This window comes from Mya arenaria, chromosome 12, assembly GCF_026914265.1.
Source record: "Mya arenaria isolate MELC-2E11 chromosome 12, ASM2691426v1".
NCBI classification, from domain to species: domain Eukaryota; kingdom Metazoa; phylum Mollusca; class Bivalvia; order Myida; family Myidae; genus Mya; species Mya arenaria.
This window is the reverse complement of record NC_069133.1, coordinates 43938874-43951463: the sequence shown is the minus strand read 5'-3', so window position 1 is coordinate 43951463 and position 12590 is coordinate 43938874. Positions and strand designations below refer to the sequence as shown.

General features: G+C 35.5%; 1 protein-coding gene across 1 annotated transcript; it reads left to right on the top strand.

Annotated features, from left to right (window-relative positions):
• Window positions 1-351: 351 nt before the first annotated feature.
• LOC128210981 (uncharacterized) lies at window positions 352-6830 on the top strand. The gene is made up of 3 exons (XM_052915341.1): window positions 352-724; window positions 2817-5496; window positions 6021-6830. Coding segments are annotated over exons 2-3 (2658 nt in total). The 5' UTR covers window positions 352-724; window positions 2817-2840; the 3' UTR covers window positions 6023-6830.
• Window positions 6831-12590: the final 5760 nt, after the last annotated feature.

The following is a 12590-nucleotide window of genomic DNA, read 5'->3' as shown; positions in this document are numbered from 1 at the left end:
ACATCAAAATATCTCCTAGTCTATGGAGGAGACACAGTTCATAACCCAATGAATGTTCCAAAAACGGAGGTCCATGTGTAGTGTTGATAAAGGGTATTCGTTATGCAGCTGCTTATTAAACAAGACACTTGTTTAGGCGTTTATTTCATAAACAATAACGACAATGGCAACATAAATTAAACAAGTGCAATTAAACAAGCAGCAGTGTAAGCATCAAACCGATACAAAGAACACACTGTCCAAATGAAAGCCTTTGTCTTAAGATAATAATTCATCAACCACAAACCAAAGCCACAGCTTATATTATGTTGATCAAAATAATGCCAAATCATCTCATTTAAACAACAAGAGTGCACGCAATGTTTCATACGCAAAGACATGTCACCAAGCCTCTTCTTCATTTCAAAGCATGGACATAACGCTGCCATACACAGACTCAAACAGCGCTTTTAAGACTAACTCGTCAACATAAGAAACACTTTATAAAACGGATATACATCTTAATTAAAAAGGTGACAAAGTTCATTAATTAAATATTAAAATCAATATTTAAATATTCATTTTAAGCGCGAACTGAGACAACGTGCGATACGTCGTTTGATAAACCTTGGTGTTACGTGACCTCGTGAGCATTAACGTAAAGACATAACCTTAGCTCAGCTTCCGTAATCCAGCAGTCGTCAGTTAGGCTTCCAAGGCGGTGGACTTATTTGAAGAAGCAAAGGTAGGCTGTAGTGGAATTGGAATATTTTCAAACAAAATAAAGGATACGCTATAAATCTTGTTTCAAGTATAATGTGGACTTTTTCAATAAAATGAAGAATTTTAATCCTTTTTTTTAAATTGCATTATTACTGGTAAAGGGAGATTTAAACAATATACTATGTATGTGTTTCCCATTCTGTAGTATCCAAGTTTTTCTAATATCTTTTTGCTTTTTTTCAACATATATAATTATTTAATGTGATAAAACTTAGAGGAAACATGCTTTTCAGATTGTAATACTAAATTTCAAATTAAATTAAAAACCTGGCGTTCAGTTTTTTCATCAAGACAAGGCAATCCAAACTTTATAGATATTTGGAAAATGGAAGGTGACAATGAAAATGCAATAACGTTTATAAACTATCGAAACAGGGATGTCATTTAAACGCTAAAATTTGTCCATTTTTTTTCTGTTCCAACTAGGAAAATTCTTTTTAAAATACGTTTTCATTTTTCAAAAGATATTGGTAAAAAATGAATTTAGATATCATTGGTCCTTCTGTACGTAAATAATACAATCATAATAAAACAATACAGACATTAATTATACGATGCATAAAACGTTTCTTAATAATGCATCTGACACATACAACAATGGTAGTTCTAACTGAATTAATGATTGCCGAGAAGAACCTTAAAGATGAGCTGAAGCAAAACACATTAAAATGTTGTTGTTTTTTAAGTTTGTTTTGACAATAACGAATTGCACTTTTCAATTATTTCATGCTAACGTCAAGACCCTTGCTCATTACTCTAAATTCTAGCAAACACTGCTTTTAATTAAATCGACATAATTGGGGTTTTTGTGTTTCGTTTTTAATTTAATAACCATAAATGTCTTATGTAGCCTTTGCAGTGATACGTAAGTGTTTGATTTAAACATGTTTTAATAATTTAATGAAATAAACTGAATTGATGTGAGTTCAGATAATCATATCTTTACAGATTTCTGTAAGCCTTATCTTTTTTTAATTCAATTGGTAAAAAGGGCGAAATTTCACAGACATATAAAATGAATGCGTAACAATGCTTAGTCAATAAAGAAATTGAAAGCGTGTCTGAATTTATATACCGAAATTTGTTGAAATCATTGTTTTCGCACGAAGACACATTGTCGATGCATTATAACTACAGCAGCCTTTGCAGCAGGTTTTCGGAAAAATAGTGCCCATGGGGCAAATTTGTCACGAAAACATGGAAGCCTACGGCATCAAATACTGTGGTTTTTATCATTTGGATCTTTGGGGACCATCATAAAAAAGTTGGCATTAGAAAGTCAGGAACATTTTATGAATATACAATTATAAGACTGGTAGACGTACGAGAATAAAATGAAAAATCTTCATTTCCCCCAAATAGAAATTATGCGGTCATATTTACAAGTAAAAAGCATAAATATAGATATAAACATAAAGAGATCTACAATTATAAAAAGTAATGTATGTCCTTATATGACTGATCAATGAGTTGCTATACTTACACCATACGATATATATAATCTTTGTGTAACAATTTACACATATGAAAGTCAATCAATTATAAGTCCGTACGATAACAACCCATTATTAATATTGTTAACATTATTTACATGTGTTTTTTAGAAAAAAAATGTGTTTGTCCAATTTAACTTCTAGTCTTAACTTGAAACCCATAGTTATAAACTAAATATGTATATCAAATTAAATATATTATGCAATTTCAAACAACAATTACGGCTTAATAAAAAGTCCGTTTTGACAGTTGTAATAAAATAATTAATACGAATCAGCTCGTTATGTTTAAACGAACCCTTAATCATCATGTTGGCTTATCATGTTTCACAACAAATTAATGTTAATATTTAATTACACAACATCACAATTAAGTCTTTGTTAAACGAATGTACAAAACATCGTGACTTCTGCTACAGTCAATGCACTGATAAATTTCAGGCCTTATAACTACATGCTATTTTCGTCTCTATTCTTCTTAGACAAAGCAAACCAACAATAAAAAAGAGTCCAGATTGTCAATCATAGTTCATTGATACAACAAACATATCTCTTTTTCAGGGGCTGTGAATTAGAATTGCAAAGATGTGCTCACTACTTCTGGCGTTCACAGTATTCAGTCTTATCTGTTTGGTACAAGCGGCTTTCCCTCCACACTTTATTCCACCGGGACATTTTGGACATCCAATGGGGCCTCACCATATGATCGGACCCTTCCCTATACCCCATCATGGACCTCCACACCCTGGACATATGGAGGGCGGATTTCAGGGTCCGGCTCATCCAAACAAGTTTCTGCCTATGTTCCATCCTAAACATATGGTCAACGACTTTGGGTCATTAGCTCCAAGTCCAAAGTTCCTTAAGTCGAAATATATAAAAGGGCCTCCTCGCAGGCCTCTGGGGAAGAGTCACCCATCGAAAAGGGATAGAAAGATTTTAATCATACGCAGGAGAGGCTTGGATGGGCCGCCTCAACCCATAATCGATAAATTCAGCCGACCCGATAGGATAGGTGTCCCAGATCAACCCGATACGAGAATCTTTCAGGATCAACCCGATAGGAGACTCTTGCCAGATCGATCCGATAGGAGAAGCTTTCCAAATCGACCCGACAGGATAAGCTATCCAGATCGACCTGACAGGATAAGCTATCCAGATCGACCTGACAGAAGAAGCTTTCCAGGTAGACCTGACAGGATAAGCTATCCAGATAGACCCGATAGGAGAAGCTTTCCAGGTAGGCCCGATAGGATAAGCCTACCAGATAGGCCCGATAGAATAAGCTTTCCAGATAGGCCCGATAGGAGAAACTTTCCAGATATGCCCGATATGAGAAGCTTTCCAGATAGACCCGATATGAGACGCCTTCCAGGAGGAGACTTTGGAAGAGATATGAGAGGACGCTTATCGGGTGTACAAAGAGATGCTATCGGTGGTAGAAGTTTTGACAGAAATGGTAACGACTGGAGTGGACGCGACAGGAATAGCAGAGACAGGGGCCAAACTGGCAACCGAATCTACAGGAACCCCCGACCTGAGCCCAGAATGAAAGAGGTCATCGATACCAGCAACAGAGTTAGGATTGCGGAGAATTCTCTTGCTGATAGAAATGATATAAATCGAAATAATGGAAACACAAATAATAGAAACATAGAGCCGTTTAACAGAGGTAATAACAGAAATGAGAGAAATCTAAATAATAATGCAAATAATAATGGCAAAGGATTGACTGACATAACATTTAACAGAAATGAGAGAAATCACAATAACAATGCAAATAATAATGGCAAACGATTGACTGACATGAATTTTAACAGAAATGAGAGAAATTTAAATAATAATGCAGATAATAATGGCAGGAAATTGGCTGACATAAATTTTAACAGAAATGAGAGAAACTTAAATGATAATGCAAATAATAATGGCAAAATATTGACTGACATAATTTTTCACAGTAAAGACAGAAGTTTAGATAATAATGCAGATAATAACGGCAGAAGATTGACTGAAATAAATTTTCACAGCAAAGACACAAATCTAAATAATAATGGCAAAAGATTGACTGACACTCGAGATAATAACAGAAATTCTAAAAACCCACTGGGTGAAAAGTTAGATGCTGGTAGAAATCGAAACTCTAGACCTAATGTTGAACGGCCAAACAATAATGGTGGGTCAGGTAAACTGTCTGGTCGCACATTAGATTTCTCTGGATCTCCTAACTTAAGACCTGACATAGTGGTAAATGAGAGTCCGAACCGGATAGCGGATATTGCACCAGGACAAGCACCAATGTCGGCAGAATTAATTGACGTACCCGTTGATGTATCAAGAAACGCTGAAAGCAATAACCATAATTTGGTAGGAAAACCGCTTGTCCATTTACCTCAGGTTGCAAACTTGGAAAAGGCTCTTGGAGGCACTGTTGTTGATCTGACAGGTATATCAAACGCTATAGACGGACCGGTATCAGTAGAGACTGCTCCTACTGCACAGGACAATAGCGCGGTGTACCCTCCACCGCCTACTCATTCTGCCTCTCCGAGCCCATCAAATAATAATGATCACGGTCCTGAACACACTGTCGTAGGAGAGACCTTGTTAGACAAGACACTTCGCAACAGCAATAACGATGTGGTTATAATTGATGTCGCGGGACAATATGATCCACTTCGTCCTGACAGCGTAGTTGATTTAACAGGCACAAATAACGCTATATATAATCCAGGGGTTGAGGACGGGAACGTCGATGTCGTAACTCTCGACAATGCTGCTTTCATAAAATTGGAGCAGGCCATTGCATCTGGTCAAGAAATAAACGCAGCTCTTCTAGACCAGCTGATAGGAGGAGGAACAAGCGGCATTGGTGCAGCGGCATCCACGCCTGGTAGCGCAATAGCTGGGACTCCAGACATCTTTGTAATCGACACTAATTCTGGTGAGCCTCTATCAGAAGTGCACACACAAATCGACATATCGGGATCAGTTTCGTCGCCTCCGTCATCATCATCCTCCTCCACACATACACAGACAGAAATATCTGCCCCCCATGGCCCTGACGGGCACAGCCCCGTCGGCAAAGTTGGAGATTCTGTTGGGTCTATTGCTGTCGGTGAAAGAGAGGTTATGTCGTTATTTAGCATGCCGGGAAAACACACGTTTCCAGATGTCCCAGCAAGCGTTTCAAGCATCCCGAAGTCAATAGGACAGAGAATGCACAATTCACATGGTGCTCATTGTAAGTTGATTAAATAGTTTGAATTTATATCTGTATTTCATATGTCGTATTTCATACAAGCAATGCTAATATTTCGAAAGGAGTAATGTTGTATTGTATTATTATGGGACTTTTTGATTGTTTGTTCGTTTGTTTTTATGTTCTATGTCGTTATCCAGTGCCATTAAACCGGGTTTATGTTTAAACGTTTTGCAACTTAGCTTGTTTCTGTAATTTTGGACATAAGCATTGTAAATATTTTGCCATTGTCCGCGGTAAGCGTTCATCCAAAATATTTTACTCAATTGGCTGAATAGACATATGCATTACAGTTCGGAGGCATGCGTGGTTTCTTTGTGATCTGTTTATACGTTTGAGTGTCTAGTTTATTGTCGTTTGGGCATTTCCTTCATGGTTTATTTTATATTTTTACTAGTGGTCATGTCCCAGTGTATTTTATTCTCGTTGTTTTATTGTTTTCCTGACTAATATGAATGCCAACGTTTTTGTAAATTCCCGTTTCATGACACTATCTTTTGTTTCAGAATTGAGTGACTATCATTGTGATTTCCCATCCGTGCAACCTGATTTTGAGCCAGTATTATAATGTCATTGACGGAATAGGGAACCAAGCCGAGATAGACGTGCCAAGTACGACACCCAATATGATCAGATATTCAAGTGGACCTCTGTTTACTTCAATTGAAATAAACGCACAATGAAGGACAGCATGGGTAAAATATTTAGTATCGTGTATTCCAAGTGGACTAATGCCTGCGATAATCAGAACACTAAAAAAGTGATGTTTGTGGCCATATTGCTGGCGTAAATCTAACGCATGAAAACGTATCCACAAGATTTAATTGAGTGTACACTTGTATATATATATTAAACGTATAAAAGTCTTACCCTATAAAACAACGTCAGCTTGTTTAACATCGTTCATTCATCTGTACAAAAGCAATGCATACTGTTTTTCTTACGAAACCTAGACCTCCCTGTGAAATGGGGCGCAGTAACAAGTCTTTGCGCCGCGATTTGCCACTTTGGGAGCGAGGAGAATAAACTGATTTCACAACTATAGCATAATACTGTCAATGTGTTTTTTCTGAGAAATATAAAAAAGGCTATAAAAGTCGTCTCTTGATGACAAAAAAAAACATAATTTAGTTTTTGCTTCCACAACGCTGTCATTGTGAAAAGTCTGAGTGGGCGTTTATGGTTAAAATTCGTTTTCGCTAAAAACATTCTGTTTATTGTTTTCGCTACTACCAATTGCTTATTATATTGTTAATGTTAATTTATTGAAATATTATCTGATGTATTTTATGACTTAATAAATCGTAACCTTTTTACCTCTGGCTTAAATTGCTAAGCATATTTAAATTTGAAAATAAAAAGTTGTGTTTCGTCTTTCAATGGAAGTTTTTCTATGTTATAGATTCAACCCTTTTTAGATAAATTGTGCAGTCGGTTTGATATAGCACATGCATAAGTAACTGGTTTTATATATATACTAATGCTTGCGAATGAACTTGACCTCACTATTTGTTGATGCATTGGATTATCATGGCTTTAAGTCCGCCAAAACTTGTCAAGTACATTTCAAATCCAGTGCAACAAATGGCTTGCCGATCGACATCCCACTTTAAAGCTGCCAACTGTAGCTATAAGCGATTTGGCATATATTCTTTGAACTATCATCAGGACCTACCAGATGAAGATGCGCGCTTACTCTCCCCCTAAACATCAAAACATGCACAGTTTGGATTGTTTTACATCAACCGACCAAAAAAAAACTTAAATTGCCCGAAAACTTAGTGTTCGAAGCCGCTTTTGGATCGTTACAAATTGTCCATCATTTTGGTTCAAAATATAATTACAATTGTTCTTTCTTAAGTGTTTGCTAAGTATTTTTAGATGATACTTGGCAGGCCTTGTATGTTTTTTGAAAATTATTAACATATAAATATTAATATATATAATTACAGTGCAAAAATATCATTACAGTGAAAATTTAAAAGTCACCGTCAATGCAAATGATGGCAATGTTGTTTATGCTTACAAAACTCATCAACCACATCAATTTTCTTTTATAATATAGTTTTTATCTGGGCAAACCGTGCCACTAAGCCCACCATAGTGATGATCGGAGCTACAAAATAATTCGCTATGTCGTCCGTCGGCTTGATCGATATGTTCTGAAAACTGTTTATAAATGACATGCTCGGCTTATTTGAACGCTATGGTAGTTGCAACACTGTCAATGCCCCCTAACCTCGACATGAATAGTATTCTAATTCAAAAGACCTATTAAATGATCCATAATAAATAGAGGACAAGAAAGTGGTTTTAGACATGTATGGGTCTGCCCGCGAATATTGTCTGCATTATCGCTTTAACCCATCGCATTCCCCGTGCAGTGTGAAGCCTAATGTGGGATTAATCATCATTATTTAAGGAAGCTTATAGCCAAAGATTATAATGTAGCCACCACCGCCGTGTAACAACGATGAATGGCATCTTAAGCGTAACACGACAGAGTGAAGAAAAGCAAGAGCTATCAGACCCGGTTTAAAGGGCGGGTGGGATGGGACTTTGCGCGTCACCTCGCTTCAGAAGTAATGTATCATCTATAAATGCGGGAAAGTCTTAGAGCCTTGACTAAGAATGATAGTCAAAGCCTTGACCGTGATACATTGCAGTGTAATTAAGTTGCACCATGTACTGCCGCAATACAGCTCACTGTGGAAGAATAACGGCGCGCCTTTCATAGCCGCAACACAGCATATTGTTGTCGAAAAACGGTGCGCCTTTTATAGCCGCAACACAGCAGATTGTTGTCAAATAACGGTGCGCCTTTTATAGCCACAATACAGTAAACCACTGTGGACGAATTACGGTGCGCATTTCAACTCCGTGACGCAGCATACTGTGCATGAATTACAATGAGCCAGTCATTGACGCAACACCGAACAGTGCACATGTTACACTCAAAACACGGTTCGTTCTTATCTTAGAATGTTTCACTTTCTCATTTGAATACAACAAGAGTACTCCAAACGCGAGAACTCCAGTGTACGAATAAAGGCATAAGTTTTTCGGCTATTTTAATATCTTTTTCATGAATTCATTTATTTTTGGTACAATTTGCAAAATATTAAATCCGCTCCAAGAATGAGTTTATATGCAACAAAGACTAAACAATTTGATATGATTAAAGCCATATCTCAAAAATATGTAACATAGTAATACAATAAAAACTACAGTGAGAGGCCCAGTAGCCACACATTTAACGAATACCCTTTTTAGAGTCACATGTAAGGCATACAAGTATATAACCCTCTATCCTAGTGCCTATAAAGTTCACAACAATATCCGTAGAGCGTTCATAAACTCATTCAATATCAAAGTAGTAATTTAGCAAACGTTTTAAATCCAGAATGGTCAACATCAATGTGTGAATATTTAACAAACATTAGTTCCATTTCCGCAATTATAAAGGGAACTGATTTGGCTGGCTCTGGACAATAATGTATGTTATATCTTTTGATTATATACATGGCGATCGGTTTTAACTAGAAACCGATGTTCAGGCATCCATACAGTTATTTTTCTAGTTAAAACCGATCGCCATGTAAGATTCAATTTATCAAGGATTTAGTGTAATTGTTTACTTATATCAAAGTGTTTATTGTGTGAACAACTGTTTAAAACTAGATAAATTATGTTCTGTTCTTTTCTGAACTGTTAGCAAATAGATCTCAAATAAGCCAGTAGGTTTGCTGATAGTCGTATCTCGTTGGATTACAAGTGGCTCTTTGTTTTAAATGTAAATTAGGCGATGACTGAAGGAACCAATCAAACAGTATCTAACAATGACATGTATATCCATAACGCTGACAGGTAAGACCAACCCTAAGAGACTCATGTGACATGTAAAATAGTTAATGTGTTCATACTTTCAAATTTAGGACAGAAGTCGAAAGGAAAACAGATGGTTATCATATCCAAAATTTAGATTTATTTTGCCAAAAACTAGCTCACACTGTATTTTTTCTTTGTCATTTTTGTTTTTACTTTGAAACAAATGAATTGCGTAAGAACTCAAGAAAAAAACATTTGCTACATCTTCTAGTTCCTTAGTTTATGTTTATATTTTTGTCAGTTTAATATGATCATGTTTAATAAGTATCAGCAACAGACTACGTATATTTCCGTTGCTCCATGTACAAAGAAGTTACAGATACAATATGACATAAGCATTGCATTGAAAATGAAGCAGCCCACAAACGCTTCTTTGAGGAGCACCAACTGGTACAGTGCTAAAATTTAAGATGTAGAAAAAGCGCTTGACCAGTGATGAAAATGTACTGTTTTCTGAATAGGTAAGCTGTACAACCAGCAGATGATTTGATGTCAGTTTTATTCAAGCTTTCCGCATAAATTTCATGAACGACAGTATCAAACGCTTCTTAGAAGTCCAGCCGCACAATGCTAGTATTCAACTATAGTAGAGAAAATGATTCAAGTTAGCTCCGCAAAGTGTAAAAGACAATACAGTACAAGTACAACAGTCGGTTTGGAATTGAACAGTAATCGAATACACATATTGTTCTACAAAATCCTGCCTTTAACAAACATATTTGGAAAAAAATACAATCCAATGGAGCATGGCGTTTCGCTTACAATGCGTCATCAAATGATACTTCGTAAGAAATCACAGCTAAAATAAACAAAGTATTGTTTTCCTTATGGCCGCTTCAGAGACTACTTAATTCCAGTCTACAATGTTGAAGATAAGGGTGATTTATTAAATATTTCTTGTCATAATTAACTAGGACGCCGTCGGCAAGGGCAGTCCTAGTAATTATTATTTTACATGTATTTGGAAACATAATAAATGTGAACTATAAATCAACACGATGCAAAAGGTAAAATACTAGCTGGTACCCAACATGTGTAAAGGTTTAACTGTATTAACTTCGATAAAAAACAATACAATTTTCTGTTAAGGAAGTATAAATAAGTACGTTACTAAATTAAAGACAGAAATGACTCGGCTTATGTCAAATAATGGCTAATAAAATGTCAAGTGAACTTACGTTAAACCTGACATCAACATTAATTTTAAAATTAATTCAAGTTCTAGGTCAAAGTGTATGGTCAAAAGAAGATATGGATTTCTATGGCCATGACAAACATAATCATGGCGACATACATAATAAAATTTATACAAGTAAAACAAAGAGAAAAGTCTCATATCATTAGAATAAAAACATACAATTAGTTTATAACAAACAGATAGATTTCATGGGTAGAGTTTTGTAATTGCATTGCAGCTTTGATATATCTAGAATTTAACAGTGTTCTAATTGAAATTAATAATAGAGTGGATATTATAGGACCAAGCCTAGTAGCCAAACATATTATAAATGAAATGTTTAGAGGCTCAATGTTAGTTTAAACGTATTTTGAAAGGTTTAAGGCCTAACCGACACTGCACGATTGATGCATAACGTCACGAATCAACACAGAAATGTTGAACATATACATTAAGATAGCTATATTTTAGTACTAACGCTGCATCTTAGAGTTGTAATAAATTCATTCAGATATCGCCTATTGCTCATTATCAGTATTAGTGGCCTAATATTTATCATCGCATGATGGGAATATGCATATGTGAGGTGATCCTGTGCAAATTTTGAGTTGTATAGTATAGTATGTGTAATAAACAAATTATAGCTCTAGGTTATTAATCTCTATTGTCTAAGTCTTCGAACCGAATATATTGTGACAAATGAAATATTTAGAAAATAAAAAAAAATGATATATGTCTTATATGAAACTGATGACTAAACATTTCTTGGGCTGTACTCAAAAAACGCCTTAGATTTCACTTTAAGATTAAATTCCTAGTGTTTTGATTGGACTGTAAAAATAACTTGCCAATGGATTGAATAGAATCACTGAGACGTGTGTAAGGATAAGGTTAAAAATGATATTGAATACGTCCCCTGGAGTATAACGTCTCCATCTCCTAGGTGTTAAGGCGTCCGCCTACGGAGCGGGGGTCGTGGGTTCGATCCCGGACCGTGTCATTGTCTCTCACTCTGTTTCATAAAGTCTTCAAATGTCTGGATTTGACTGCGAATTGCTGTCACTTTTATCTCTTGTCACGTATGGCATTTAAACACAATTTAAGTCGTGGCACAGCGGGGTCAAGCCATAATGCACTCAATGGGCGCGGGCAGACCTTGATAAACTCAAATAAACAAACAAACAAAACCTGAAGTACATTTTCATTCTTGTCCATAACCAAAAACACATATTTTAATAATGCTCTTTTAACAGACAAGTTAACTTAATAACGTTATTTCCACCGTAAACTAACGTTCCATAATCAAGTCATCTAATAGTATAATTATGAGCTTATGCCTTAATTAAACGAGGCTTTTCTGTATTTTTAAGTTCAGATGATTTGATTAATACTACTAATTAGTATGCGACAATAAACTTACATTTCTGCAAAGAATTAATGATGTCAAAGAAGCATGTCGCAACAAAACCGATACATCTCTTAAGGGTGATGATCAAGGGCCATTAAAAATACATAGACACTGTACATAAACGTCAAATAAAGGTAAAATTTATATTTATACACAGAAATCGTCGGAATATTTTCTATCGTATGCGGTTGCATGATTTTGCTTGGTGAAGTTATATTTTATATTAGGTGAGGTAAATCAAAACTGCGCAACCCAATGACGTTAAAGTACGTTGGTTTTATTTGTGCAAAAGCACCATTATTTCATATTATATTATATTAATACAGTTAATTTCCTTATTTTTACGCGTGAATATATGCGTTTTCAATAAAAAAAATCAACCCCATTGGCTAAAAGGTAGCATTTTATTGTTAAACATATATCGCAATACCCAAATCTCAAGCTGTTTGGCTGTTTATCTATTTTCTTGCAGTCTTTTTTAAACGAATATATTACTTTATAGTCGCACTTAATATTATGAGAAGACGTCAATACTTGAGGTATTATTAAGAAAGTGTACGTATTTTAGAATGGACCTCGAAATTAATTCGTACAAAATAACAC

Bases quoted from the DNA above. Each gene is read 5' to 3' on its own strand.
- LOC128210981 (XM_052915341.1), top strand. From the start codon at position 2,841: ATGTGCTCACTACTTCTGGCGTTCACAGTATTCAGTCTTATCTGTTTG.